The 27708-nt window shown below is 50.8% G+C and overlaps 1 protein-coding gene across 2 annotated transcripts in view; it reads left to right on the top strand.

Moving 5' to 3' along the window:
* The window catches only part of Gsg1l (GSG1 like), a 231695-nt gene that overhangs the window by 133879 nt on the left and 70108 nt on the right, over positions 1–27708 (top strand). For both annotated transcript variants that reach the window (XM_063226714.1, XM_003477826.5), the window contains exon 3: positions 19335–19487. In XM_063226714.1, coding sequence (XP_063082784.1) covers positions 19335–19487 — 153 coding nt within the window. The remainder of the gene's footprint in view (positions 1–19334; positions 19488–27708) is intronic.

Below are 27708 nucleotides of genomic sequence, written 5' to 3'. Positions count from 1 at the left end.
CGAGTAAGGTGAAGTCTTGACCTCAGCGGCAAAGTCTTGAAGCGGAGCAAATAATTGCATCACTGTGAGATAAATAGCACAGTAACAAGAAAAGCAGCCAGAAGATGCCCTTAACATGGAGTTAAGCCCCCGCCCCAAGTTATCTGCAAGGTAGGAAGTATCGCCACCTCCAGTTTCAGGTGAGGAAACTGAGATTCAGACAAGGTAAATGATAACGATGGGCCCACAGTCCCCAGAGCTGACAGGTGACAGTATCAGGACCTGAACTACACAACTGGACCCAGCCTGGGTGAGGGAGGAAACCGGACCCAGCCTGACTTAACAGAGAGGCGCTGCAAGGGCACAAAGATGTGAGCCAGGGGCCACCGGGCTGAGAAGAGGGTTGCTCCGCTGGATGCAGGACCCAGCTGAGTAGTGAAGGATGTGTAGAGTTGGCCAGTAAGGCTGCTGTGGTCTGACTGGCTTTTTTCCTCTCAAAAATTTCCTGCTGGAAACAATCCCTGCCTGCAGTGTTAGCGGTGAGTCGTTCAGAGGTATTTAGGTGGAGAGGCCTGTATCCCATGCGCGGAGGAGAGCCGTGGTTAAAGGGCAGCCTGCAGCGGGCTCACTCTCACCCCTCCCCTTTTACTGAGGGCTGAGGCAGCAAGATGCTGGCCACCAAGTCCTGGTCCTTTGATCCTAGACTTCCCAGAGCCAGAACCGTGAGAGAATGCATTTATCATGTTCTTTATAAATGACAAAGGCTGAGTAGTTTGTTCTGGCCACACAAAATGGGCCAGGACACAGATCACAGGCGGGGCAGGAAAGGCAGCCAGCAGACAGCAGAGCACATGAAGGCTGCAGGTGTCTGTGGTCACTGTGGGGTGTGTCCCTTACCTACAGCCACAGCAGGCCGGATAGCCGCACTCACTGCCCTCAGCGGGAGGACAGAACAGGACTGCCACGCGTCTGGAGAGTTGGCAAGGTGGTTCAGCTGACTGGCTGATTTGTTCCCGCATCTCACTTAAGACTGACACTGACCTAGGCCGCCTCCACTGGGATGAACGGGCCTGGCCCTCCTCTGTGAGTCCTTCACCCTCTAGTGGACTAGCCAGGGCACCGGCCCTGTGGTGATGACAGGTGCCAGCAAGAAGCTGCAACAGTAGTGCAGTGGGCTGGCATGGCACCCATTCAGGCCCCACTGGCCAAAGCAAGGGCCGTGGCTGGGAGGGGAGGGCATGGCGGAGGGCCTGGCACGGGAGCGGGCAGGAGCTGGGGACACAGGAACTTGAAGGATGGGGTGTGGGGAGGCTGCTGATCCATGGCAAGGGTCACAGGGGACAGTTCGTGGAGGAGGAGTGGGGACAGGTCACAGGCCTGCACCATGGCAGTGGCAGCAGGAGTGGGGGAGACAAATGACACCACATTCGTCCTGCGGAGAGCAGGAGAGTCAGGCTGAGAAGCTGTGTCCGCTACACAGATGTTGCAGATGGCCCCTGGGGTATAACTGGCCTTGGCCTCTGCAGAAAGGTTAATTGCTCAGATCACACAGTCTGAAGCTTCTGGAAATGACAGCAGCTAACCAGTTAGGGCCCTGAGCTGCAGAGCTTTCTGTCTTCCCTGGTCCCTTTGACTGGGGCCTGCAAGGCAGCTGAGGGCTGAGGGACCCAGAACTGCTCTGGGCCTCTGGAGCTGCAGCCCTGGAGGGAGACTAACCGGTAAGATAAGCAAACATTTTGGCCCGGGACAGACGCCTTCGCAGGGAGGCTGCTGTAGCCACCAGGGGAAGAACACTCATCGCTAGCAGTCTGAAGCCATAGAGGAATTCACTGGTGACTCGGGGTTCAAGATCTTGTCCGTGCATGGCTGGGTCCAGATGTTTCAGCAACGCACTCACCTCCTCCAGAGCAGCATTCCCCAGCCCTAAGGGGGACAGCTTGGCCACCTGTTTTAGCAAAATCCCAGGACTGGCCCTGGTTGGTTCAGATGCAGTCACAGGCTCATCTTGAACCAGTCACAGAGGACGCCCCGCCCCTGGAGCTGGGAGGAGGAAGACCCCAGAAGGAAGAACAAATGGAGCCCAAAAGGTCTCAGGAGTCTTCCCGGAGAGGGGATGGCACTTCGAAATGGTTGAGCCTTACCGGTGAGGAGCCTGAGGTGAAAGTGGGATTTCAAAACCAGGAAAGCTGTTAGGAAAACAATGAAACAGACACCCCAAGAGGACAGCACAGAGGAGGGGGCATGGGACAGAGAGATGGACAAGTTGAGCCCTTTCAGGGTCTCCTTTGAGGAGTTGTGATTTTGGCAGAGACCTGAATGCAAAAAAGGTGCCAGCTTTGCATGGGTTAGAGGGAGGAACATGGCACAGTCCCAGTCAGGTGCAGAAGGAAGCAGACTGGGCCTTTTGGGGACCCAGGTTGATGGGCGCACTTTTTTATTTGGGGGCAGGTTCTTATTCTGTGGTCCGGCTGGCCTGGAACTCAGGATCCACCTGCTACATCCTCCTGAATGCTGGGATTGCAGCCACGTGGCATTATGCCCAGCCCAGCATCCCCTTTTAACAGGGGCCTTCCCTCCCCAGGTGCCCCAGGGAGCTTGGAGGCCAAGAGGCCACACACCTGCTTTTGCCTGCATTGTCTTGAAAGCCACACATGCTGTGTCTGCTCAGAACCCCATGGCCGGGACAAATCGCATAGTCCTTCGGTCTGTAAAGAAACCGAGGAGGCTTGCAAGGCTTCCCAGTGAGAAATAAATGTTTCTTTGAGGGAAATCCACTTTCCCCTCACCATCTTCTACAGACACGCTTGTTTGAAAAATCTTTGCTTAATATGCCAGCTTCTAAAGCTGCCTCATGGGTGTTTTAATCTAGATTTTATTAGCAGTGAGGTGGAATCTATTTTTCTGTATGATTTTGACTAGGTTGGTTCCTTCTTTTGTGAACTGTCTAGAAGCCTAACCTTTTGGGCCTCCTTAAAAATAAATTTTTCTTTTTTGAAACTTGAAACATGAAGCATTTGGAAGCTGCGATCTCAAAGGCCCCCGTCCAGCTTGCTTATTCCCTCAGATTCTCTGATCTTTAAAAATACCAAAGGAAATGCCACTTATATTGGCAAAAGCTTTGTGGGTGCCTCCTAGATGAGAGAATAAACCCCTCGAGTTGGTGAGTCTGGATATTTTTAGATCTCTCTGCCAGACTGATAAAGCCACGGTCCCTTTGGTCAAGGTGAGGGTTGGGGGAAGGGGTGGCAAGGAAAAGGCTGTCTGCCTCCCCAGTCACAATATAGAGACCTCGAGTGCAAGAGAGGCTCAGGCAGGGTCTTGTATGGCTTTCTGTCCTCTGCAGGATGGGTCCCCCTCAGCCAGAGGGTCACCGCCATTGTGTCCTCCAAGAGTTCTGCCCACAGACATTTCTGTTCATCTGCTGCCCATGTCTTAAAGATCAACTCGAATAGCCCTTCCCCCTGCAGGAGAGTTAAAGAAACAGCTGCTGAGCCACGCATGGTGATGCACACCTGTAATGCCAGCATCCTTAGAGGCTGAGGCAGGAGGACTGCAACTATGACTCTACAGTGGGCAACTTAGGGACTTAGCAAAATCCTGTTTTTAAAAAAACATGGGGAGGCTGTAGCTCAGTGCAAAGGCCCTGGGTTCAATCCTCAAAAATAACACAAAACAAAGTTGGCTGGTAAGCATCAGATAGCTGAGGCTGGAGCCCAAGCGCTGCTACAAGCTGTGTATTATTCCCTCTCTGGGGTGAATGTTTCCCGTCTGCAAATGGAACAGAGTGGACTCAGTTATGCGACTGAGTTTCTGAGTTGTACGAAGAGTTGTAAACTGGTGTCACAGGGTCCTGCCATGAAGCCCAGGTATTTCATGCATTCTCATAACATTCAGAAACATTGATGGCTGATGATTCAAAATGGAGATAGTTCACATAAAAACCAGGACGACTGGCTTCTTTTGGACGCTGGAGATCTGGCAGCTCTGAGAGCGAATTTCCACTAGGTGGCGGGAGCCAAAGCTGTGCCTCCCCCAGACGAAGTTCTCCTGGTGACTGCGGCTGCCACGGTGTCCCATTGGTCCTGTCTGTCTTCTTGTCATGGAAGCAGTCAGCTCCTATTTATTATTTTCCTGTGCCGTTATTTAAGGAGTAAAGTGAGAGATTTCTTGTACTCATGTTTCTGTCAAAGCAGGTACAAAGACCTGGAGGTGAAAATGTTTGTCCATTTGTAGGTGGTTCGGAGCCTGGGAGAGGAGAAGAGAAAAGGCTGGAGGAGAGGGTGGGGCAGATCAGTTAGGGTCCTGGAGGAGCTGGGCTTTTATTCTGAATGTGATCCAGGACAGTGAGCAAGCCCTGGAGGCCTTTAAAGAGGGAGATTTGATTTGCATTCTAGAAGGGTCTCTCTGGCTACCAAATGGTGATAAATGTTAGGGAGGAAAGGGAGCCAGGCATAGTGGGGAGGAGGAAGGTGTCCCCAGTCAGGGAAGGCGTCACCCAGAAGTGGCATTTGGGTGAAAGAGGAAGTGGGGATCATCCTGAGACAGATGAACCCCTGGGGGTCACCCTCAGGCCATATCCAAGCTGGAACAGACTTGGGTGAAGAGCGTTTCAGTAGGAACAGCAAGTACAGAGGCAGGAACGTGTCTGTCGCATTTAAGCAATCGCAGGGAGGCCATGTGGGAAGGAAGTGAGCAAGGGGCGGAAGAGGGGAGGTCAGGGGTGGGAGTTAGAGGCCCTGGTGCTGCTGACCCGGGCGGGTGAGGGGCAGCTGACCCATGTGCAGTATAGCACCCTGGAGGGAGGGACACAACGGCCTCTGTGCTGGCCGGTGCTTCCTCAGCGGGGTCACGGTGAGCAGGGTGGAGCCTGGAGCACGGCCAGAATGCCGCGCTCTATCCTCTGAGCCTCTGACTCCGGCTGCTCTGCCCGAGCTGGGCCCTCATGGCTCTTGCTAGCTTTGAGGCTGCTCTCTGTCCATGGCCCCAAGGGACAGGGGTCTCAGCAGCTGCAACCCTCCTACCACCTGCTCTCAATAGGCCGTGATAGATGGACAGAGCTGGGCAGGAGTCCTGCAGTCCCTAGGTATTGTCCTCGGGGACACACTTCGGTGGAACATGACTCCATCTTGCCTAAACCTTGGTTTCCTCCTGCAAGAGGTCTGTGGCTTTAGGGTCACCACGGTGGTCCCATTAGACAGGATGACTTCTGCTGTCCTCCCTGTGTCTGTGTGTCAAGCTGTTGGACATGTAGATTAGACTCTGTCTGTCCCCTGGTCTCCTTGGGACAAAATAGCCTCATCTTCCTGCTCCTGGCTCTCAGCTGGGCCTCTAGGTTCAGCCAGGCAGCCCCCAGCTCCCGTTCCTGGATCCCTCTCATCCCCCAAGACTTGTGAGAGGCGATAGTGCCTCCAGAGACCCTTGAGACTCCTGGCCTGGTCATGCCACTGCCTTTTTAGCCCCACAGCCCATTCACTGGTGCCCAGCTGAGCCCCACAGCCCATTCACTGGTGCCCAGCTGAGCCCCACAGTCCATTCACTGGTGCCCAGCTGCTCTGTCTCCTGGTCGCTGCATTCCAGCTTCGGCTGCTCGGCTGCTGCACACCCAGCAGCAAAGAGGAAGGAAGGGCTTCGCTCACCTGCTCACCTGGGCTCTGGGCCCTGGGCCCTAACCCCTGGACAATGGCAACTCCTCCTGACAACCCTAGAGGCAGAAACATTACATCAGTACTGAGCATGTACAAACTCTTTCTTGTCAATCTCCCACAAACAATACAGTATACCAAGCATTTACACAACATTCAGTGTCTGAGGCCTTATAAAATCATCTGGAGGTGATTTAAAGCATGCAGGGGGATGTGCTTAGGATCTGTGCAAACACTGCATCATTTTTTTTTTTTTTTTGGTCTTTTTTCGTTTTTATCGGTACCGGGGATCGAACTCACAACCGCCTGCTTGCAAGGCAGGTGCTTATGCCGCTGAGCTAAATCCCCAGCCCCAACACTGCATCATTTTAAACAAAGGCCTGAGCATCCGAGGAGTTTAGTACCCAATGGGGTCCTGGAACCACCTTCAGGGACAGATGTGTTTACTCTGTGCCTCCTACATCGAGACCAGACAGTGTCTCTGAAGACAGCGCTGGGCAAGACAGAGTGGGCTATCTGCCTTGGGGGACCCTCGTTACAAAGGAGGGGGCAGACCAGACATAACGAATCAATACATGGTGCCCTTTCAAATAACAGTGAGGCCAGAGGAAAGCCGTGGGGAGAGGGCGGAAGTGTTTGTGTGTGACGCGGTGGTGACTGTAGACGGAGCGGCAAGTGCGGTCTACACTGAGCAGCAGCAGCAGGCAGAGCCTCCTGGGCAGAGGGCACAGCTGGTGCAGAGGCCCTGAGGTGGCTGTGATGGAAGGACATTTCCTGGGTGGCTGAGATGTGCAGGGACATCTAAGGAAGGCATCAGCCCAACAGTCTGGTAAAATGTGAAAGCCAAGTTGGGTTTATTCTGAGTACAGTGAAACACATCTACATGTTGCAGTGGCAGAGATTGGATAGAGATATAGATTTAATTTATTTTTGTTGTACTGGGAGTTGAACCCAGGACCTTCTCACTAAGCCATAGCCCCAGCTCTCTGTAAATTTTTTTGTGAGACAAGGTCTTGATAAGTTCTAAATTCCTCAGGCTGGTTCAAATTTGCCATCCTCCTGCCTCAGCTTCCCAGAGTGCTGGGATGGTAAGCATGCACAAGCACGCACAGCTCATATTTACCTTTTTAAAGAATGCTTCTTTCTCATGACATGAGCTGTACTCAGACCTCCTGGACACTTGCTCAGTGTGTACATCCCAAACCCTTCTCATTCCTGTGGCACCAGATTTCTGGGGAAAGAGTCTGCTGGGGAGTCTACATTTAAACGAGAAACTGCTGTTTTAGCAGAGATTCCTAACCAAGCGGTCAGCGAGCAGAATTCAGGGGACCCTACAAGTTGAGTGGCAGAAGACTTCATCTTAGGTCTACACAGCCTCTCGTTGGCAGCTTGCATTTTGCATTTTGCTCTGTGATGCATGGAGGTGACAAAGCTCACCAGGATGTGTTGCACCTGAGCCACTGTGACCATCAGAAATCACAGATTTTCCTGTCACTTAGAGGGTTTGCAGATATCTTGAGTTATCACTTTCTTCCTCACTACTTTGAAGTGACAGTAGTTATTAGACTCACACTAGATCTTGTTATTTCATGCATTAATAACGAAGCACATATATTAATATTATACGTCTCATTTAAAGCATGTTTTTATAACTCCATTTCAGTTTAATTGGTTTCCTTTGCCGGTCTCTGTATATTTGCTCTGTGCATTTAAAAGCATTATTTGGAGAAGGGACTGAAGGAGGGAGGACTTACAGCTAGGATGAGCTGCCCCTGCAGAACTGGAAGGGAGGCTGAGGCAGGCCTGGGCATCATGCCTGTCTTCCCTCACTAATGCTGTGTGGCCTTGAGTAACTCACCATCCTTCTCTGTGCCACTGTCCTCACTCACAAGATGGACTTTGTGGCTCCTTCCTCAAATGCTTGTTGCAGGAAGCAACCTGATGCCCAGGGTCTGCCCATGCGACAGGAACCAGGATTTCAGATGCCTCTCACTAGCTGTGGCCTAAGGTTGACTTGTCTGTGCCTCAGTTTCCTCTCCTGTATGCCAAGGAGAGTAAGAGTCTATTTTCCCTGGTGTAGCATGGAGCCCGGCACTCCTGGTTGCCACTAGGTGTGGTTCTCATCACCTATGTTGCCTTGGGGTGCTGTGTCCCAGGCGGTGCTTGGCACAGAGCCTGGGATGAGGAACTCTTCAGTGCAGTGGCTATTGTTTCTCCCCTGAGTTTAGGGGAAGAAGTGGTTGGCGCTCCAGATTGGGGCAGTGGGTCAGAAGCCTTCGGGCCACAGGAACCCTAGGTAGCGAGGGGTCACGGGGAACAGGGGGGGAAGCAGGGCCTGCCTGCTCTGAGATGCCAGGCAGGTTTGTGCAGCCCAGCTTGGCGCCCTGTGGCCTAAGACATGATGAGCCTCAGTGTCCTTCTCTGGTGAAGGTGACAGCAGGTGTATGCAGGCGCTCGGGGCTGTGCAGGGGCACACCTCTTGACATGTTTCCCAGAGTCTCACAAACCCTGCTGACGAGACAGGGAGGCTCAGAGAGGGGAGGGAACTTGCCCACGGTTCATTCCTGCCCTGTGCAGAGATTTCCTGCTCCCTATACGTTCACACACTTGTATCCAAGGAGCAGTCGGTGGCAGCTGGAGGTCTTGAGGCAGCCTGTGGGTACAGGCCTTCCCCAGTGCCCCCTGGCCTCTTCCCTGACCCTGACGCTCTCTGTACTCCAGACTGCACCTGCCTGGCTCACTCTCCCCTCCCACTGCTGTCTTTCAGCTCTCCTGATGCAGGATCTGCCTTAGTTACTCTTCCCTTTTATCCCCTCAGGCTGCCTGGCCTTTGGGTGGTGCCACCCCCACACAGGATGAGGCACCCTGAATCCCAGCATCACACATCCTAGATCCAACCACCTCTGAAAAACTTCACTTATGACCACGTGAGGTTTTTTGACCTCTAGATACAAACTGTATCAGGACCCCCCGTAACCTGGGTATCTCTGGGCTGTGGCCCTCAGGCTCTGTGGAAGGGATGACTGGGAGGGGCAGGGCCTGTGGTAAACCAGAAAGCACCTGCCTGCCAGCAGGGAGCGGCTGGCCTGCTCTGGCCTGTCTCCATCTCTTGGCCCTTCAGCACTCCTGTGGTGGGGACAGGACAGGCAGGCCCCGGGAGCTGTCCTGGCAGGGGCCTGGGTGGGGCCCACATGGCCAGAATTTCACCTTGTCTTCTGTGTTCTTGGCCTCTTCTTCTGCCAACCTCTAATCCAGTCCCTGTGGACCATAGCTTACTTTGAAGTCAGTTTCTGGTTCCTGAAGAGCAAGAAAAATCGCTGTCGCCTGATGCAAAAGCCAAGGTCACCATGACACATATCAAATGCTCCACGACTCTCCCCGGATTCCAGACATGCCATTTCTAAAGGGCATGTCTGCCAGAGATGGTTCTGAATTGACAGGGACCAGAGCCTTGTGGAACTCTGGGGGCAATAAGGTGTTGTCAAAATCTGTTTCAATGATAAACTAGTTTGTTCAACTGTGAGTCTCCTAAGAGAAGAAAAGACCCCTTCTCAAGGGCCTGTTATCAGTTGGATACACCAGCATCTTCCAGAGCCCTGTCATGTGCCAAGGACAAGGCAGGGGCAGGCTGCAGTCATTATCCCTTTGAACCTGCCCAGAACCCTTTGAGGTCAATTGTGTGGACCCACTTACAGCCTGAGGCCGAGCTCAGAGAGCTCAGGTAAGGGTCAAAGTCAAATGCCAACCTGCTTGACCTCTTGTCTAGGCTCTTCCCACCACATCAAGGTCCCACATGTGGGTGATAAAGCAGTTCCTTTTTGCTGGGATCTATCTGGTGCTACACTGGGCCTGCAGAGATCAAGAGAGGCTTTCTGGGGGTGCTAACCATGAACAAAGAAAGGAAGTGTATTTGTTGTGGGTGTAGCAAATGACCATGACCCTGATGGCTTAAAGCACGGATTTACACTCTGGGGATCAGGATTCTAAAGGAGTCTTATGGGGCACAAAGTGTCGTCAGGTCTGCATGTTTTTCTGGAAGCTCCAGGGGGACCTTGTTCTCTTGTTTTTTCCAACACTAGAGGCTGTTGCTTGCCTTGGTTCATGGCCCCATCACTCTGGCCTTTGATGCTGTGGTCACATTTCCACCTCTGACACTGACCTTCTTGCCCTTGTCTTAGAAGGTCCCTTGTGATGACATGGGGCCCAGCTACATAATGCAGGATGATGGCCGCATCTCAAGATCTTAATCACAACTCCAAAGTCCTCTCTGCAAGATAAGGTGGCATATTCATAGCCTGGAGGTGAGGACGTGGACATCTTTGGGGGTGCTCCAAGGGGTGGGGATGCTGGAGGCAGGAGAGGTCACGAGTGCCCCACCCACAGCTATCTTCTTCCTGGCTGGTGCGAGTCTGCAGTGAGCAGGGCGCTACATGCCACATGAAGACAGGGATCTGGTGACCTACAGGGATATGGAGCCAGGAGGTCTGCACCTCCCACCTGCTCTTGGTGAGGCTGAGGGGCTAATGTGTGGCTCTCACTTTGAATCACAAGGTTGTACAAAAGGGTGGCTCTTGAAAAGATGGCTATAAAGAAAACCTCTTGCCCAGACCCTGTGTTTGTGAAGAGCACATATTTGGCACTGACGTGACATCCTGTTTGCAAGGGCTCTGTTACCCAGCATTTTTGTATATCCCACAGAGTAGCACTGAAGGCCTCCACAGTAACCTCGAGGCAAAACTTGAAATGTTTCCTGACTCATTAAAGGAGGATCCAGAGCATTGTCACCTTAGGTTACTCACCCTCTCTGGGTCTCAGTGGAAAGGGGTGGAGTGTGCAAGACAACTCTTAGGAAAAGATATTAGATCCATGCTCTTGGCCCAGATAAGCCACCCTGGATGTGTGAACTGAGTACCTTTCCTTTTGACCTGGCTCTGAGAATGGACACCCTGATGAGGGGAAACCCATGATGTTTGCTAGAACCTTCAGCTATGGTGTTTGCTACAGTTCTCAGTCCAGGGGAAGCTGGGGAACTGGGAGTTCGTTATCTTCAGGTAGATGCAGAAGACCATCCAGGCTTTTAAAATGTATTGCAGCATCAGAGAAACAAGTGTCTTCAGACATTGTCATAGATAGGCTATGAACTCAAATGCTCATGCAAGCCAGGCAGCACTGTAGAGGGCTGAGGGGCAGGGTGAGTCTCTGCTGGCCCTAGAGTGTGACCTAGCTGAGGAATGACACAGGCTCAGCCTCAGAGCTGTCCTCCTGAGGACAAATGTCCAGGACCTTTACAGCCACATTGTTTGCAAACAAAATCCAGAAATCTGGATTTTTATATGAAGTTTCCTATTTTTAAATGTTGATAATGAATTCAGATATTTTTAAAAATACTGTGTGGGCCAAACAAGACATTTCTACAGGCTAGATTCAGCCTCTTGGTGGCTTGTTTGAGAATTTACTTGTGTTACGGGGCGGACGCTGGGCCCACAGTTGCAGAGGGGTCTTCGAGGTCTGCAGCATCAGGCTTGGAACTGGGGTTGCTGATGTGTGATGCAGTCACCATCTGTTGGTCCCATTGCCTCATCACTCCTCAGTCTCCAGTGGAGCCAACCTGTTCACCAATTTCACGACAGAAAACAGCCCCGTGGGTGGAGGACACTACCCACCCCAACTCCACCCCCAGCTTGCTCTATGGCTGCAGCTCTTCTGGAACCAGAGCCTCTTATCTGTAGAAGGAGGCTCCAAAGCTGTTCCCTACAGTTCCTGGAGGCCCCCGGTTTCTTCCTCCCAGCCCCAGCATCCTATCTCTAAGCTCCCAGTGTTGACATTTCAAAAGCAGCAGCTGTCACAGAACTGGCTCCAGCCTGGAGGTCTGGCTCACGCCATTTACATGACGATTCATGTTCAGTATCAGGGGTATGTCACTGATCTCACGGCTGGAGGCCCCGTGCTGTGACTTATTGATCTGATGTATTAAACTGATGGATTTTTTTTGAGAAAAAAATGTTTTCTCTTAAAATGCCATCATGTCTTGGGATTTCATGTGACTTGGCAACAATTCCCCTCTGATCTTTAGAATGGCTTTACTTATCTGAAGGCTGATGAGCATTTGTTCCAGGCCTCTCAATCCCTTTGGCTCCGTCACATCAGCAGCAGCTGACACTGAGTATATGGCTCTTAGCCAGCCAGGCTCAGGCCTGAGCACCTGACACATAGTGAACTCTCCCAGTCCCCCTGGCAGTCCATGCAGTGGACTCATGGACCCATCTTCTAGGTGAGAAAACTGAATTCTTACTGGGTCATGTTGCGTTCCCAGTGTCTCCACTAGTCAATTGCCAGAGCCAGGAGTCATCCTGGATGGGCCAGCCAGGATCCACGCTGCCCACGCTGTGCCTCCCACCTCTTAGAATGGTTACAGTCAATACTGGAGCTGTGTCCCCACATTGTGACAGCTGTGTAGCTGCTCTGGGGCTGCCCCTAAAACAGGGCACACACTGAAGGGTCCTCACAGACCCAGCTGGCTCCCTTCAACCTGAGAGCACAACAGTGCTCTCAGAAGGTTACAATGGAGCTGAAAAATTCCCATCTCCTAGCGACATCATAGCCATTCTATGTCATAGGATGGCACCCGCTGGTCATGATGTCAATGTCAGCAGGCCCACTTGAGTACAATTCTGCACAGTGCATACTTAATAATAAGTAACTATGCTACTTGCATTGTTACTTTGATTATACGCTTTCTTCTTTTAAAGAGAGAGCTTACTGTAAAGCCGCATGCTTGTGAGAGTAGCAGCAGCATCCTCCCATGTGTACAGCATGTCTCGGTAGCATCAAAACTGCATTGCATAACTGATCCACACCCATGATGGTGTGTATGAGCACACGCTGTGATGTCCCCACAAGACAGTCCAACAATGCTAGTGAGTCCCCAAATTTAATCACCTGACTGCAATTACCAATAATTTTGATATTCACAAGTAATAACTGTACTAACTTTTCTGAATACTTTCCAAATGTCAGACTTGTGGGATTTCTGGATGCTGTCTCTTAGTGCTCATGATTTGTCCATGCTCCCCAATTTTAAAATAAGGACCTTGAGGGACACAGAGGTAAGGCTCCCAGTCAAGGTCACACAGCAAGACTTGGTCCTTGCCCCTGTCTTCTCCTCAGCCAAGGAGCCAGCCCTGGCAACTCTCCACAGGGATGGACGGGGTGGAAAGGAAATCGTTCTTGCAGACCCATCAGTTCCATCAATGGAGAGCCAGAGTGGGCCTCGAGAAGCTGTTTTATAAAAAGGCAAAAAGTGCAAGCTAACAGGATTAACTGTCACCTCACGAGCCCCGAACCTGATGAGAAATCATTTCATTTCTTCTGCCCCTGAAGGTCACCCATTCAATGCTGCAAATCGAACCATTAGTGGCAAGTTGCAGAGACTGGGGACAATCATCTTGGTGATTAGGGAGCCTCTCCATGAATCACAGGGGCTGGGCTCAGATGGCTTGGCCCCAGGCCGCCAGTCTTTTGTCCCTCCCATTGTTGCTGTCCGTGGTGCCCGAGCCGCACAGCAGTAATGAGGGACCAGCCACCACAGGCCAGTCACTCCACACTGCTTCCCAGCTGTTTATTATTCCCAGACTACCTGCTCTTGGTTTGTCACACTCCGACACCTGCCACCTTAGCACTGGCTCAATTTTTCCTTAAATTGATGCAATTTTTTATATGTCATTTAAGAGGGGCTTTAGTAAAGTGGGTCTCTGACCTGTGTGTGCATTAGTGTCACCTGTGGGGCCCCTTAAAACACAGAAGGGGCCATAATATCAGGGTTTCTGACTCAGCAGAATCTGTACTACATGGCTGTGATCTGCATTAGGGGACACTGATGTCACCACTAGGTTGGCACTGAGAGCACTGGCTTAGAGCCTACTCAAATGGGACACCAGGATTCATTGCCATAAAAATGATAGGTCAGTGAGGGTCTCTGCGGGAATCCTCCTTGCAGCGAGTGAAGGAAGGCACTTTGAGGAAAGAGCTCCCTGGCAGGTGGTAACTGGGGCTGGCAGCAGGAACCTGGGCCCGCCCTTGGCTAGAGGAAGAGGAAAGGCAAGGATGGGCTCTGCAGCCAGTGAGAGCCTGAGCATGAGGGCAGCCATGGCTGACTCTGTCTGGCTAACCTGGGCCAGAGGCAGCAGAGGCCAGAGAGGAGCAGGAAGGGACGCAGGATTTCTCACGCTTCCCGGTGGGCTGACATCGAGGGATTGGGCAGGGCAGTGCCCTTGGCCCAGAGCAGGGCAGAGACACAGAGCAGCCGCCCCAGTGGGTAGGAGGGAGGGGCTAGGGGCCAGGGGCCATGGTGAGTCACCAGCAAAGGAAGTACCTGTCAAAATGGAACTGAGACTGTTAGGGACTGTGGAAGACTCACCAGAGGCCCATCCTCTGTTTTTAAACATTGGCAAGTGTTAGGAAGGTGTTAAGGACCCATTAGCACTGTGCAGAGACTCTTTGATACAGGTAACAAGACGGGAAAGTGAATCGCACCTTCTTTCCTCTTTGGTCCAGTTTGATTTGGGACTCAGCACCATCGTAAACCATTTGCGAGAAAACACCACCAGGTAGACCATGCTCCACACTGTCACCTGCTTCAGGAGATTTAGTCACCATCTCAGGGTGGAACTGACTCCCTTCTGGAGGGTGGGGTTGGTGCTGGTGATCAGGGCAGCCCCAAGGCAGAGACACACATGCGATCCATGGAAGAGGCACCCGGGTGACACCACTGCTGCAGAGCGGGTCGGGGAGCATTTGCCGTGTGTGCTCCCCTCACATCCTCTGCTGCTGCCTCCTCCCTTAAGTCCCGGGGTCCCTCCCCGCTGTTGTCTTGCTCCATGTGCTTCTCAGAGACTCACTGGCCTCAGCGCCAGCCACTGGCTATTAGACAATCACAGCAAATGCCTGGCGAGTGCTTGCACTTTGCCACTGCCTTCTCCTCGCTGTCTGAGCTCTGGATGCCTCCTGGAAAGTGCTCCTGGACGTCTCTGAGAGGCCTCAGCACTTTCCTGCCTCAGCATCCATCCGCCCGGGACAGACAAAGTCACTGTTTGGGCATCCATGAAAGAAATGAAGCAGCACACTGCCTCCTCCCCCTCTGGGCCCCCAGGCTGCTGAGTGGGTCCCTTGGGGCATTTCAAGTTCACTCACTTGTCCTCAGCCTCATGAGGCCGTAGCCGAGGTCATGGCCACCTTTACTTGGCATGGGCAGTGCTGAAGCCTCCAGCAGGTTCCTCCAGGCCTGGGCTCTTTCCTGTATGCTCTCCACTTCCCCTCCAGCTCCTGATGTCCCCCTACTGAGACCTTCAGTATGTTACTACCTGTCAGCCTGGGTCAGACCCTGTGTCCCCTGTCTGCCCTCCCCTTGTCCACAACAGTCTCCTCTAAGTCTGACCACCTCCTCATCGCACCTGATGATTGGCTGGGCCCGGAATCACAGACACCAAAGGACCATGACACTCAACTTAGAGGACTCAGGCGTCTTGGGAATTGCTTGGTTGTGGAGAACAACAAGAATGGGGGTCTTGACGAGGGCACCTGCACCTACACCGTTATGTGCCCTGACCCGAAAGCCAGGGAGGAGAACTTTGATGTGGCCAGTCCTTCCTGCCAGCTGTACCCACTACCCAGGCGCTTCCTGGAGTCACAGGGCCCAGCTTTGAACCAGACTGTCCCACACCCAGCAGTGTACTCCCCTGGGAAATCCCATTCCTCCTCTGTGAAATGGGGACCCCTACTCCTCTCAGGAGTCAGGAGACCCTTGGCTCAGACCTGGCTCTGGAGATCTGGAGCCCAAGAGGGTGGGAGGTCATCGTGGGGAGTTGATCCATGTGAATACCAGTCTTGGGTTAGATTCCCCAGACATCCCTGAGAGAACTCATGCTTTATTCTTTATATAGTATGGGTTCCCAGGGGATACTTGGAAGAGAATTGGGTACATGTATAAAATGGGGAGGAAGGTAAGGGGGTGATGTCAGGTCAGTCTGACCCCACAGAAGCTTCACAGGACTGTTAGGGTCCAGAAGACATGGTTCGCCCAAATAGAGGAGAAATAGGAGGTAAAACAAGAATCTATTCATTGTGATCACTCCTGGAAAGAATAGGGGGACCGGTGTCCTTATCCCTGGCCTCCAGGTACTGGCAATAGTACAGGATTAAAAAGGGGAGCGATTAGAGCAGGAGGCAAGAAACAGGTGTAGTTAAACTGTCTTGGGCACACTGTGGCGGGGTGACCATTATCTCAGGCCTGGTTCTGGAGGTCCTGTACCACTGGGGACATCGTTACTGCTTGAGGGGGCAATTTCAATTCCTGTCATGAAGCTGTCAGCCTGCCAGGCTCCTGTTCCTGGAACTTGAGATAAGCTGGGAGGAGAAATGACTCAGAGAAAAGGAGAGGGGGACAGGTGAGACAAAATGGAGTTAGTTAGGACAGTGACTGGGCGTCAGTAGGACAGTGGTGGGCATTAAGACAAAGACCAAATCTTCCTCCAAGGAAGCGCCTCTTCCAGCATGGGTCACATCCAGAGTTGGTGCAGCCAGAGCTGGAGGATGGGGCTGCTGGCTGGCATAGAAGAAGGACACAGAAGGTCTCAGTCACTCTCTAAACAAAGATGGGCAGAATGGACTGCAGCCATCCAGAGCAACCCTCCGATGACAGAAACACACACAAAGTGACCCAGAGGGTTGGCTGGGGTGCTGTTATTGCCCATCGTGACTTGGCACAGAATGAGCCCCTCAGAATGGCCACCCTTTATTGTCACTATTGTTGCTGTTATTAGCAAACAATGACACTTATTATTATTGTCACTCATTTTCTTGGCTTGAGTGGGCTGCCACTTCCATACAGAAGCTCAGGAACACAGTGAAAAGACAAGGAAATGAATCTAGCATTCAGTGGGGAAGAAGAGACTTGATCTTAGCCATGCATCTGTGATTGTAGGACCTGATTCTCCACAGCTAACTTAATTCTGGAGAGCCCAGCCTGCCAGGGCCCAGCCCCTAGTCAGCCTGAGGAGAGCTGGACCTGCTGGAACGGGAGATGGAGGGAGGCCTGGCCCAGGGCCCATGGAGGCTGGATAAGCCATTCCCTGGCAGAGGGCAGGGGAGGGAAGGGTGGTACACATGGCTGCCAGCACCAGCAGCAAAGGAATCAAGAGAAGCCTCAGCAGCTCCAAAGTGGAGAAAGCCAGTGGGGGCAGGGGCTGTTCCTGGGTGACCATCCCCTCCCATGGCTCAGCCCTCCCTGAATTCCCTCCCTGCAGCTTTGTGTGTCCTTGGGCCAGCCGAGGGCCTTGGAAGCCATGAAGGTGTGGCGCCAGGGGGTGTTTTAACAACATCCAAGCTGTCAAGTGTGTACTATTTGCTTACAGAAATCCAAGGAATTGCCCAGGAGATGGAATATTTGTGTTGGAGAGAGGGAATGGAGGGAGGGGAAAGGAGACAGGAAGGGATGGGAGGGGAAGAGAGGGAGGGGGGAGAGAGATGGGGGGAGAGGAGAAGAGAAGAGAGGAGGAGGGGAGAGGAAAGGAAGAAGAGGAGAGAGAGGAGAGGGGAGGAGCTGCAGGAAGTAGATCCCTGGGGTTATGCCTTTTAAAGGAATCCTGGGATCTGCGGCCCTTCTCTTTCTCTGCCTTATTATGAGGTGAGAGGCTGCTCCACTGTACACCCCATTGTGATGTTCAGCCTGGTCTCAGATCCAGAGTGATAGGGCCAAGGGGTCATGGATGGGAACTTACCAAACTGTGAGCCAAAATCAACCTTCCCTCCTTTAAACTGTGAGTCTCAGGCATTTTGTCTCAGAGAAATAAAGCTGACTAACAATTTGGTAAATAGTATTTATTGGGCATTCCAGGTGGAGTGACTCCTTATGCAAAAGCAGATGTAGGAAAGGACATGTTTGATGCTCCAGAGAACAGAAAAGCTGAAAAGGACTCCTGTGATAGAAAACCTCCCTCAAACTGGTTTAAGCAAAGACAGAGATTAATTGGTTTGAAGGACGAAAAGAACAAAGGCCTGGCTGCGTTAGCCCTAGCTAGGCCCAGCGCTCACACAGTGCGATCAGGTTACAATCTTCCTCAGTCTCTTGGACTGACATCCTTGGCCGCACGCTTGGAGAGGCTCTTGCTTCCGATGACGTAATCAGTTTTTGTCCTTCCGGCCTCAAACCTGCCTGAAAGCCGGGCTTTCACAGTGGTTCCTGTGAAATCCCTTAGCGAATGCTCACTGTGCTGTCTTGGGTCAGGGGATCATCTTTGACCCAGTTCATCGGGGCCTTGCTTCAGCCACATGGCCAGTGTGGCTGGAAGGTCAGGCAGGGGATGTGTTTCTAATTTCACCTTCTTCTGTTTGCCACCTTTTTTCTCAGAAGTCTTACGTGTACCCCAAATTTCATTTCTCCCTTTTGCCTCCGTTTCTAACTTTTCCCTTATCGGGAGACCACAGGAAGTGGCTCCACTTCCAGTCACTGCTGGACATAGCCCTACAGTGCGCCTCCTGCATGTATGGGTTGAACCTTCACTGTGTGCTAATCATAAACTCTCTACATGGCTGTGCAAATGAATCCTCAGGTGCAACAAAATCATGAGATAGGTGTAATTATTATTCCCATTTTATAGATGAGGAAACTGAGGCATAAAGGATTTCATTCCTGAGTCAGTGACTAGAGTTTGAGGGACATGGAGCTCTCATTGGCTAAAAATGATCATATGCCCAAATACGGAGTCAGGACATGGGACACCAGCACCTGGCCCAGAGAGACCAGTAGAAAGGATACTCTCCAAGTAAAAAGCATTTAGGAAGAAGGGGGGATAGTGGGGATGGGGAGCAAATGCCCACTAAGTAGCAAATGATATGAAGAAAAAGAGAGTTGTGCTCTCTTAGGGAAGAAAATGTCTAAAGATGAAAACCTCGGAAAGGCTGGGAATGCAGCTGACTCTCAGGAACAGCTGGAGCTAGGAGCTTTCATGATCAGAATCCTTGGACTCATCCGAGCCCGTTTCACCTGATGTACTTCAATGGCTATCTGCTCAGATTCCCAGAGAAGGGCTTTGATTGGTCAGTTCTAGGTCAGGTGATCGCACTGGGCCAACCAGCTGCACCCAGGAGGACAGGGGCCCACCAGAACATGGCAGCTCCTTGGGAGAACCACAGTGTTGAAGCCTGCAGAATAGCAAAAGTCATTTCTAGAAAACAAGAGAATAGGATGCAGGGTAGATGGAAGTGTGGGCCTCCCTAGAGGGCAAGCATGATGTGTGTATGAGTTGGGATGCAGGTAACAGAGAACCTCACAAGTACTGAGTCAACAATAGGGAAATTCATCTCAAAGTCTGAAATATGATGGCTCCTGGAGCTGGAGCCTCGTGGTCCAATGAGGTCCTTTCTCTGTGGCTCTGCTTAGCAATTGCAGTGCCCTCATGGCCACGAAGCTGTGGGTGAGTCTTCTTTCTATCTGACTATTTACCAGTCACAGGATGCCCAGTAATGGTTTCCCAAAGAATGTCACACCCTGACTTGGGTTCTCAACCAGTTCCCAGTTAGGGTGCCTTGGCTGGGTGGCCATCCAGCAGCCAGGGATATTCTGCAAGCACTAGTGGCCCCCAGTGGGCATGGGGTGTGGGTGGGCACAGGGGGAAGCCCAGGAGGGCCTTACTCTGGGCCTTTCTGCCTCTGTTGCAGGGGTGCTCTGGCTGTCGGTGGTCTCTGAGGTGCTCTACATCCTCCTGCTGGTGGTGGGCTTCAGCCTCATGTGTCTCGAGCTCTTCCACTCCAGCAGCGTCATCGACGGGCTCAAGCTCAACGCTTTTGCGGCTGTCTTCACGGTGCTGTCAGGTAAGGCTGTGGCACAGCCCCAGGGCATGGGACTCAGAGCCACCCGGGGTACAGCCTGATGGTGTGGAGCCTTCTTTCTCTGAGCCCCAAGTCTGCCATCTGTAAAGGTGGTAGCAGCCCACCTTGACACATACCTCCTGGCTGTCTCTTTCACACCAGGCTGTGTGTTGAGTCCTAGGGCCATAGAAATGAGCATGAGTAGGCAGTCCCAGCCCTGTGGGACTTCCCATGTGTGGGAGTCAGGGGGAGGACTCGTGTGATACGTTCAGTTCAGAGATGGATGGATTCGAGGCACAAGGGAGAGGGGATGGTTCTACAAAAGGGATGGGTGCTGATGGCGTTGATGGGGCTGAAAAAGAGGAGTCCTTCCTTCCCGATGAGGGTGTAGATCAGTGGCAGAGCACTTGCCCAGCATGCTGAGGCCCTGTGCTCGACACCGTCTAGAAAAGAGAAGTGTGTTTGGGACACCAGTCCTCTGCTTGGTCCTCTTTGCCATTGTAAACTACACAAAGATGCTGAGTAGGACCCAGAGTGACTGATTTCATCTAGACACTTGAGCACCAGTATTGGGTGGGCAGAGACACTGGGCAAAGCTGCTTTGTACAGCTCAGAGCAGTGGAGACAAGAGGATGCCCAGGAAAGGCCGTTGGGTTTGGTGTTCCTATGCCCAGCGGGGTGTCAACAGATCCAGGTGGAAAGGAGTTAAGCAGAGAGGGTGCCGGAAGGGATTAGAAAATGCCTAAAAACTGTACGTTGAGGAGGGCTGGGCAGAGAAAGCGATGACTTGGCTCTGTAAGACATCTCTTCCTGAAAAGCCACATGTAAATCAAATTTCTGTAAATCTAGCAATCCCAGTCTTCACAAGCTGGAAGAACTAACTCTACTGAATGGAAGTGAGGTGAAGAGCCTCTTGGTAGAGGAGATACTCACCCCGTAGATGTGTTAACAGAGAGGTCCCCTGGAGAATGGAGAACTGGATCCAAGAAGTTACGGCCCATTACATAGATCAAAACATGTGTGACTTGTCCTTAACACACAGGACTCTAACTTAAGAAAAATAGGACTGTCATGACACAGTGTTGGTCTGACCCACCCCCACTCTATTCCTAGCTGTTCAGAACTGAGAATGGGTTGGGTTTTTTTTTTTTTCATCCTTTATTCGTTTTCTCCATCAACACCAATCGAAGGCCTCCTGGGCACCAGTCACTGTCTAAGTTTGGGGAGTTGAAGAAAAAGACTCACTCTTTCCCTCCTGAAGTTTGTCATCCTCTGGAGAGACAGACTCGACCAATGATTATAACGTGGCTTGCTGACATCTGTGCCCAAGTGTATGGGACTCTGCAGGAGGTCACCCATATTTCTCCAGGCAGTGGAGATGGAGGAGGTGGATCACAAAGAAAGCAACATTTGAGGAGAAACTTGGAAATCAGTAAGAGTTTGCTTAGTGGACAGCTTGAGGGTAAGGCCATACCGGTGGATGGAACAGCATGGCCAAAGCCCTCATGCGGAGGCAGATTCTGGAAACTTCGTGTATTCAGAATGGCGGGAAGGCAGAGAATAGGGAGAAGAGAGCTACTGAGAACTGAACCAGGAGAACTGGGGGAGGGTTTAGATTTTTTTAAAAAAAATATTTTTGCAAAGGTTTTCAGATTTTACCATGCAGACAATCAGGAGCCACTGAGGAATTCAGAGTGAGGGGTGACATGGTTAGGTCTGCATTTTAGAATGATCTCTTTGAGTTCAGGGCAGAACACAGATGGGATGACATATTTAGAGAGAGAGGCTGCTGTGCCCATCAGGGCGAAAAGCCATAAGGCCCCAGTGGAGTAACAGCGGGACAGGGAGGTGCAGGCCACCACAGAAGAAGTGAGATTCCTCAGGGCTTAGGCACTAGGAAGGAGACATGGGATCAAGGTTGGAATCCCACAATGCTGAGAGTGTCTGTAGACTTGGGTAGGGGAGAAATTAGCCTTTTATTTCACTAACTTGTAAATGTCACTTAGCATTTCTTCAACAGACTATGGGCTGTGACAGCCTGTAGCGGAGTCCTTGCTTCTCATAGGACCCTGCCACTTTCGCAGACGTTCTGACTTCAGAAGTGTAATGTTTATTAAGACCCCGGAATCACATCATATCATACGTTAACACCACAGCACAACACATTTGCACCATATTCCCTGTCACTGGTTTCCTCTAGAATTGTCTGAATTTTATTTTATGCAGCTGAAAACATTCTGGGAAGGGCCCAGAGGGCCAGAGATCCCTGCTCTGGTGACCCCTTTCCCCAAGCTGGCCCCGGCCTTGGGAGAGATTGCACAGTAGGGAGTGGGTGCAGAGGCCCTCAGGCCATTGCGAGCTGAAGGGCTGCGGAGTCCCAGCTCCTGTCTCCTGTCTCCAGCTTTCTCTCTCCTCCTTCTCTGTCCCTTCACCCAGTATCAGTCACTTCTGTCACCCCTGAGCACCCAGCCTTCCACTCGGCTTTCTTACTCTAGTTCCAAAACAACCATCCGTTGCCAGCCCCGGGTGCCACCTCCAGTTCTGCAGCAGCCCCACGTGGAGTAAAACGTGGGGACTTTCCCCTCTACCTCAAAGGGCTTATCAAAGTTTTCACCCCATTGAAAAAACCCAGGCCCCCCCACCCCGCACCCCAGGGAGGAGCCCACTGCTAAAGTAAATAAGATTGGCTTCATAATTTTGGTAGATAAACAATCCAGGGCTCAGGGAGGTTAATTGACTTCCCCAAGGTCACACAGCTGGTCAGTTATGGAGCTGGGATTAAACTACCTCCAGCTGCCTTCCAAGTTCACACATGTTTGACAGGATCATGCTGTGGGCACGACCAGTCGACCAGTCGGGAGAAGGAAGGCTTTTTAAAAGTCTGCAGAAAACATAGCAGCCAGATAATGTAATAAGAGCAAAGTGGGAAATGGTGGAGAGGAGGTATTTAGTATTCACACTGGGGGGAAGATGAACACGGGTAGGCGGGCCACATGGAGGAGGTGAACTTTAAGGGTGTTGCGGAAAGAGGCAGGCATCTGAGCTGCCAGGGCAGAAGACACGGCGAGCTGAGTTTAGGGAGTCCTTGAGGCCAGGGCCAGGGTACGGAGGGCTTGGAGGAGGTGAGGGGCTTCTGGTTGCTCCCATGGAGGAGATGCTGCTTGTGCCCAGAAAGGAGGCAAGCCAGACTGGCCAAAAGCCAGCAACCGAAGCCATCTGGGGGGACATCGGGTTCTGCCATCTGTTGGACCAGCCCAGCCCAAGGTCAGCGCCTTCGAGGGTAGAGGAGAAAGCAGAGTTTGGGGCAGCCTTTCCTCAAACCAGCTATTAGGATACATTATTAATTATTACAGTTAACCAACTGAGTGTGGTTAATCATAATTGCCAGCACTCAGATGTGACAAAGACTCCTTTGACCCCGGCTGAATTGGGCTCCTCTGGGCACTTGCTGGCCAGGCCCTGACCTTGGGCTCTGCCCTCTGGCCTTTTAGGTGAGGGTCCTGGGGGATCAGTTTAAGTAAAAGCCCCACCCTTGCTATCTGTCAAACTCTGCCTCCCTCACCTGGGTGTGTTGTCCCCTGCGCAGCCCTCAGCAAGAACCCTGTCACACTGCTTCAGTGTGAATCCCCCTTACCCCTGATGTTCCTGCTCAGTACTTTCCCAGCCTCTGGCCCACACCTTGCTCTTGCCCTAAACCTCCATTGCCCTTGTATGGATGCTCCTCGATTTATGATGAGGTTCTGATCTTTTAAATGAGTTATAAGTCGAAAGTACCAAAAACCAAAAGCTGCACTGACCATAACAACCTACAGAAACGTCACTTAGCAATCTAGCACGCATGCAGTGTGGCCGGTTCACCCCGTGGTTATAGGGTGGACTGAGCTGCAGATCATGGCTCTGACCAGGGTCCAGAAAGAGGATTGGATGCACATCACCAGCCCTTTCAAAATTTGAAGTGTGTCTTCTGTTGGCCACGCCTGTAACCCTTTCACATAATCCAAAAGTCAAAGAGCTAAGTCTGTATGCAGAGCTTGACCTCTCTCACTGCCACCAATCCCCCGTTGGCATGGTCCCTCTTGGTAGTTCTTCTCCCCATCTTTGGCTAAAGCACCTGACATTGTTTTCTCCAGTGTATACCACTGTGAGCTGGTGCCAGCAAGCTGGCCACACACTCGCATACTGTTACCCTTAGTGTGCTGATGAGGGTGGGTCTGATGCCTCCAGTCTACGAGGCAAGATCAGAAGAAACGGTGAAGGGTTTTAGACCTTTTGCAGGTGGGGAGGAGATCTAAGGATGGAGAGGGAGGGAAGAGGGGAAACTAGGGCTAAGATGTCAAATAAACATATACCAAGTCCCTGTGATTAGTATATGTGTTGTGCATTGCAGCTGTGTGCTAATAAAAAAATCTTTAATTTTTTTAAAAAAAAACATTGCTGTAAAAGTCAGATTGCCATGAACCTCACTCAAAAATATTTCTCCTTGATTTGCATGCACTTTTCCCACTGTTCTTGCCACTGTCCAAAGCAGTTCTGGAAGTCCTTTGGGGTGAGTGTCTTCGGTTGTGCTGTTATGGCTGCCTTGATGTCCTGAATCGATCTAAAACGTTTACCCTTCATGCTCATTCTGACTTTGGGGAAGAGGTGGGAGTTTCAGGGTACCCGATCCAGTGAGTAAGGCGGGTACATAATGTTCTTAATGAGCTTGCCTTTCTGTGGGATGGCGCTTGGCAACAATTGTTTTTGATCCTATCTCCTGAAAGAGAATTGCCAGAAGTGCTTCAGAAAGTGGCAAGAGCCATCAGATAAATGTGTTTAAAGAGAACGAGAGTGTTTTGAGGGAGATTGACAGCAATGTGTTTTTTACTATAGTAATTTTTTAAAAAAATTAACCGTTCACTGTACATTTTGATCACTTTTTGTGCAGGTGGGAAAACCAGCTTACCTCGGCCTACGTGGCTGACAGGTTGGTGGACTCTGCTTCCTGCCATGCAGAAGTGCCCCGCGCAGGGCTTAGCACAAGGACTTCTGGTTGTCCTTGTTATCATTCTGCCCAGCTGTCTCTGAATAAACGGAGGGGCAGGTGGTGCCCTGTCTTGGTGAAGCTGGGCTGTGGGTGGGGTCTACATTCACCAGGGAAGAATAAAAAGCTCTCAGGGCCCAGGCGCTGGGCTATTCTCAAAATCAGAACAAACAAATGAACATCATGACACTGAAAAGAATGCAGCTAGATGGGGGGAAGGATTCCTTTAATATCCCACAGCCAGGTGGGTAACTATGGCTGACGATTGGTTGCCTATCAAAATAGCTCATGGAGAGGATTCTGAATGTTTTTAGCACCAAGAAAAGATCAACCCTGATGGAGACATGTGCCGAAATGTCACATTGCCCCCATAAATATGTACGATTACTATGCGTTGATTAAAAATAAAAAATATTGGATGCTGGCGAGGCTCAGTGGCAGGGTCCTGGGTTTCATACCCAGCACTGCAAAATTAAATAAACACAAACACAGTAAATAAATTTTAAAGCATTTTAAAATAATAATAATTCAGACACAAGAATAGCTCCAGGTTGAATTGTATTTGTCTTTATACCATTGAAAACCAATAACAGGCAAATGTAGTGTTTCTTTTATAGAGTAGTGTGCCCATCAAGGTGAAAGTGCTCAGGGCCCATGAAAATCTTCACATCACCTTGAACGGGCTACAGATTTGGGGGGCCCTTAGGACTGAGCAAGACTAATTCCAGATGCGGAGCTGCTCCAGCTGCCAGGCTCCCTTCCTCTGTCTTGTGATTTCAGAAGAGAGGTGCTAAGGAAAACAGGGCCCTGTGAGTGGCCCGGTCCCCAGGGACCAGACTCAGATCCCAGAAGGACTCCGAGTGCAGACTGGGAGGACTTCTGTTTTTCTCAGCTCCTCCAAAAACATAAGGCTGCTCTGCTTTGGAACAGGCAAGTCATTTGCAAAGTTCCCTGCACAGCACAGCTATCTGGGTTTTCGTTAAGGACTAGCGTCGCACAAAGAGAAAAGAATCAGCTGTGAGGAGACGTCTGCAAGAGGCTATTTTGTTATGTAATGAGAAAAGAAAATGTGGCAATAAAATAAAAATCACCAAGGACAAGGTAATTACTGGGAATCTGAGTTTCAGGTGCCATTTCAAGAGTGGGGTGTGGTGCTGGGTACGGTAGTGTACCCCTGTAATCCTAGCTACTGTAGACTAATGTGGGAGCATTACAAGTTTGAGGACAGTCCAGGCAGCTTAGCAAAATGCTGCTTTGGGGTTTTCTTGTTTTTAAAAGAAGGCAGGGTATGGATCAAAGAGCAGACTCCCTGATGGCCTGGGGGACTGACACCACCAGTGTGCTTTGCACTAGTCCTTGGGGGCCTGGAGGCTCCAGGCCTGTGGATCCCAGTGGATCCCAGTGGATCCCAGCATCAGGAACTGGCTTATGAGGTAGGCAGAGAGCTGCTCCCCTGGGCCCACGAGCAGCCCCAGGTAAAACAAAGCAGTCCCAGGTACAACAAAGCACGTGGGTTCCAGGACAGCACGTGTGCAGGAACATGAGCCACACCATCTGGTCTGTTAAGCCTCTTATGGACACACACAAGCTGTCTGACCCGCCAAGTTTGCCTTTCGTTGGTACACAGGAAGCTTGCACCTGAATTCTGTGTCCAGTCACAGCCTTTCCCCCAGGAGAGGTGGCCTTCCCTTCTCGCCCCATGCTTAACTCCTCAGCCTTTTCTGTATTAAAAAAAATTATATAGAGTCCACCAAAGAAATATACATACTTCAAGAAAAGAAAAAGTCATGTAAATATTTTAGCACTACATTTATTGAGACATCATGAGATGAATACAAGTTGCCTCTACAATTATAAGAGGTGCTCAGAGTGGTGGCCGTTAGCTCCCAGACATTTATTAGCACGGCAATCTGCTGCTTGGGTAACCTTGGTCATTGAGATTGCTCCACAAGCATTTTCAATTTCTTCTTAAGGAGCAGGCAGTGTAGTGGGTTTACTGCAATACACAACATCCTCTAGGGCCCCCCATGTGAAGGTAACACCATCTGTTGAAAAAACATCACACTAATTTCTTTTCCTGAAGTGTGTATATATTTTTTGGTGGACTCTGTTTATTCATTCCTTGTGGCATAGCAGAAAGAAGCCACTGCATGTTAATAGCATTCTTTTATAGAAAATAATTATATTTTTCAAAACTAGAAAAAATTAGCGAGTGCCACTATTTCATACTTTCTCAAATTACTTTAATATCTAGCTTAATAGAAAGGGATTCTTGTAATGTTGATAAGAGTAATATGCTCATCATAATTAGAATGACACTCTTCATTATTCTTAGATTCTATTCATACAGTAATCATCCCCTTATCCACAGTGTTGCCTTCCATAGTTTTCAAAATATTAAATAAAAAATTCCAGAGGTAAATAATTCCTAATTTGTAAAGTGCATGCTGTTCAGCAGAATGGAGTCTCACAGTGTCCTGATCCACCCTGCTCAGAATGGGACTATTTTGGCCCAGGAAACCCCTTCCACACTTACCACCCATCCGTTAGTCACTTAGCTGCCTGGTATCCTGGTACTGGTGGTCCAAGTAGCCTAATGCTATATTGCAGTGGCTTCATCATTCCCTTATTGTGGTTGTCTGTGGGTTTCTTGTGGTGAGGCTTCCCCCAGTGAGCCACCACAAACCATTTTAGGATGGGTTTTCTGGGGCCCTAATTAACACTCGCCACCCTGCTGCCTTAATCTGTGCTCAAAGAACCCCAGGATGTCCTGTTCGACCTTCCTGCTCTGGCAGCCTGGGTCTCTCAGCCCCACGCTACAGAGCCAGTATTTTTGTTTATTTTTGTGTCTAAAAATGCAGAGCATCCAAGTCAGAGAGATGAGTATTTAGATGTTATTAAAGATTCTTTTGGCTGCGTGTGTAAAGAACCCAATCAAATTAGCTGAAGGGGAGGAACAGTGGTAGTAGACCTCTAGTGGATCAGTAATTGAAAGTACAGAGGGCTGGGCTGCAGGGAAGGCTGCATTCAGGAGATGATATCAGCAGGGATTTATCAGTACCTCTGCATCGTGCTCTCCTCTGTGTGGGCATCATTCTCAGTGAGGCTTCGTCCATATGGAGAGAAGGGTGGTCACTAGGTCTCCTGGCTCTGGTAAGATTCCAGAGCTTTTTCTAACGGCTCCTGCTCAGAGTTTTTTCCAGT

This window comes from Cavia porcellus, unplaced genomic scaffold, assembly GCF_034190915.1.
Source record: "Cavia porcellus strain 051 isolate PalLab524CR breed Dunkin Hartley unplaced genomic scaffold, mCavPor4.1 scaffold_16, whole genome shotgun sequence".
Lineage (NCBI taxonomy): Eukaryota > Metazoa > Chordata > Mammalia > Rodentia > Caviidae > Cavia > Cavia porcellus.
The sequence above is the reverse complement of the archived record's forward strand: the minus strand, read 5'-3'. Positions and strand labels throughout refer to the sequence as shown.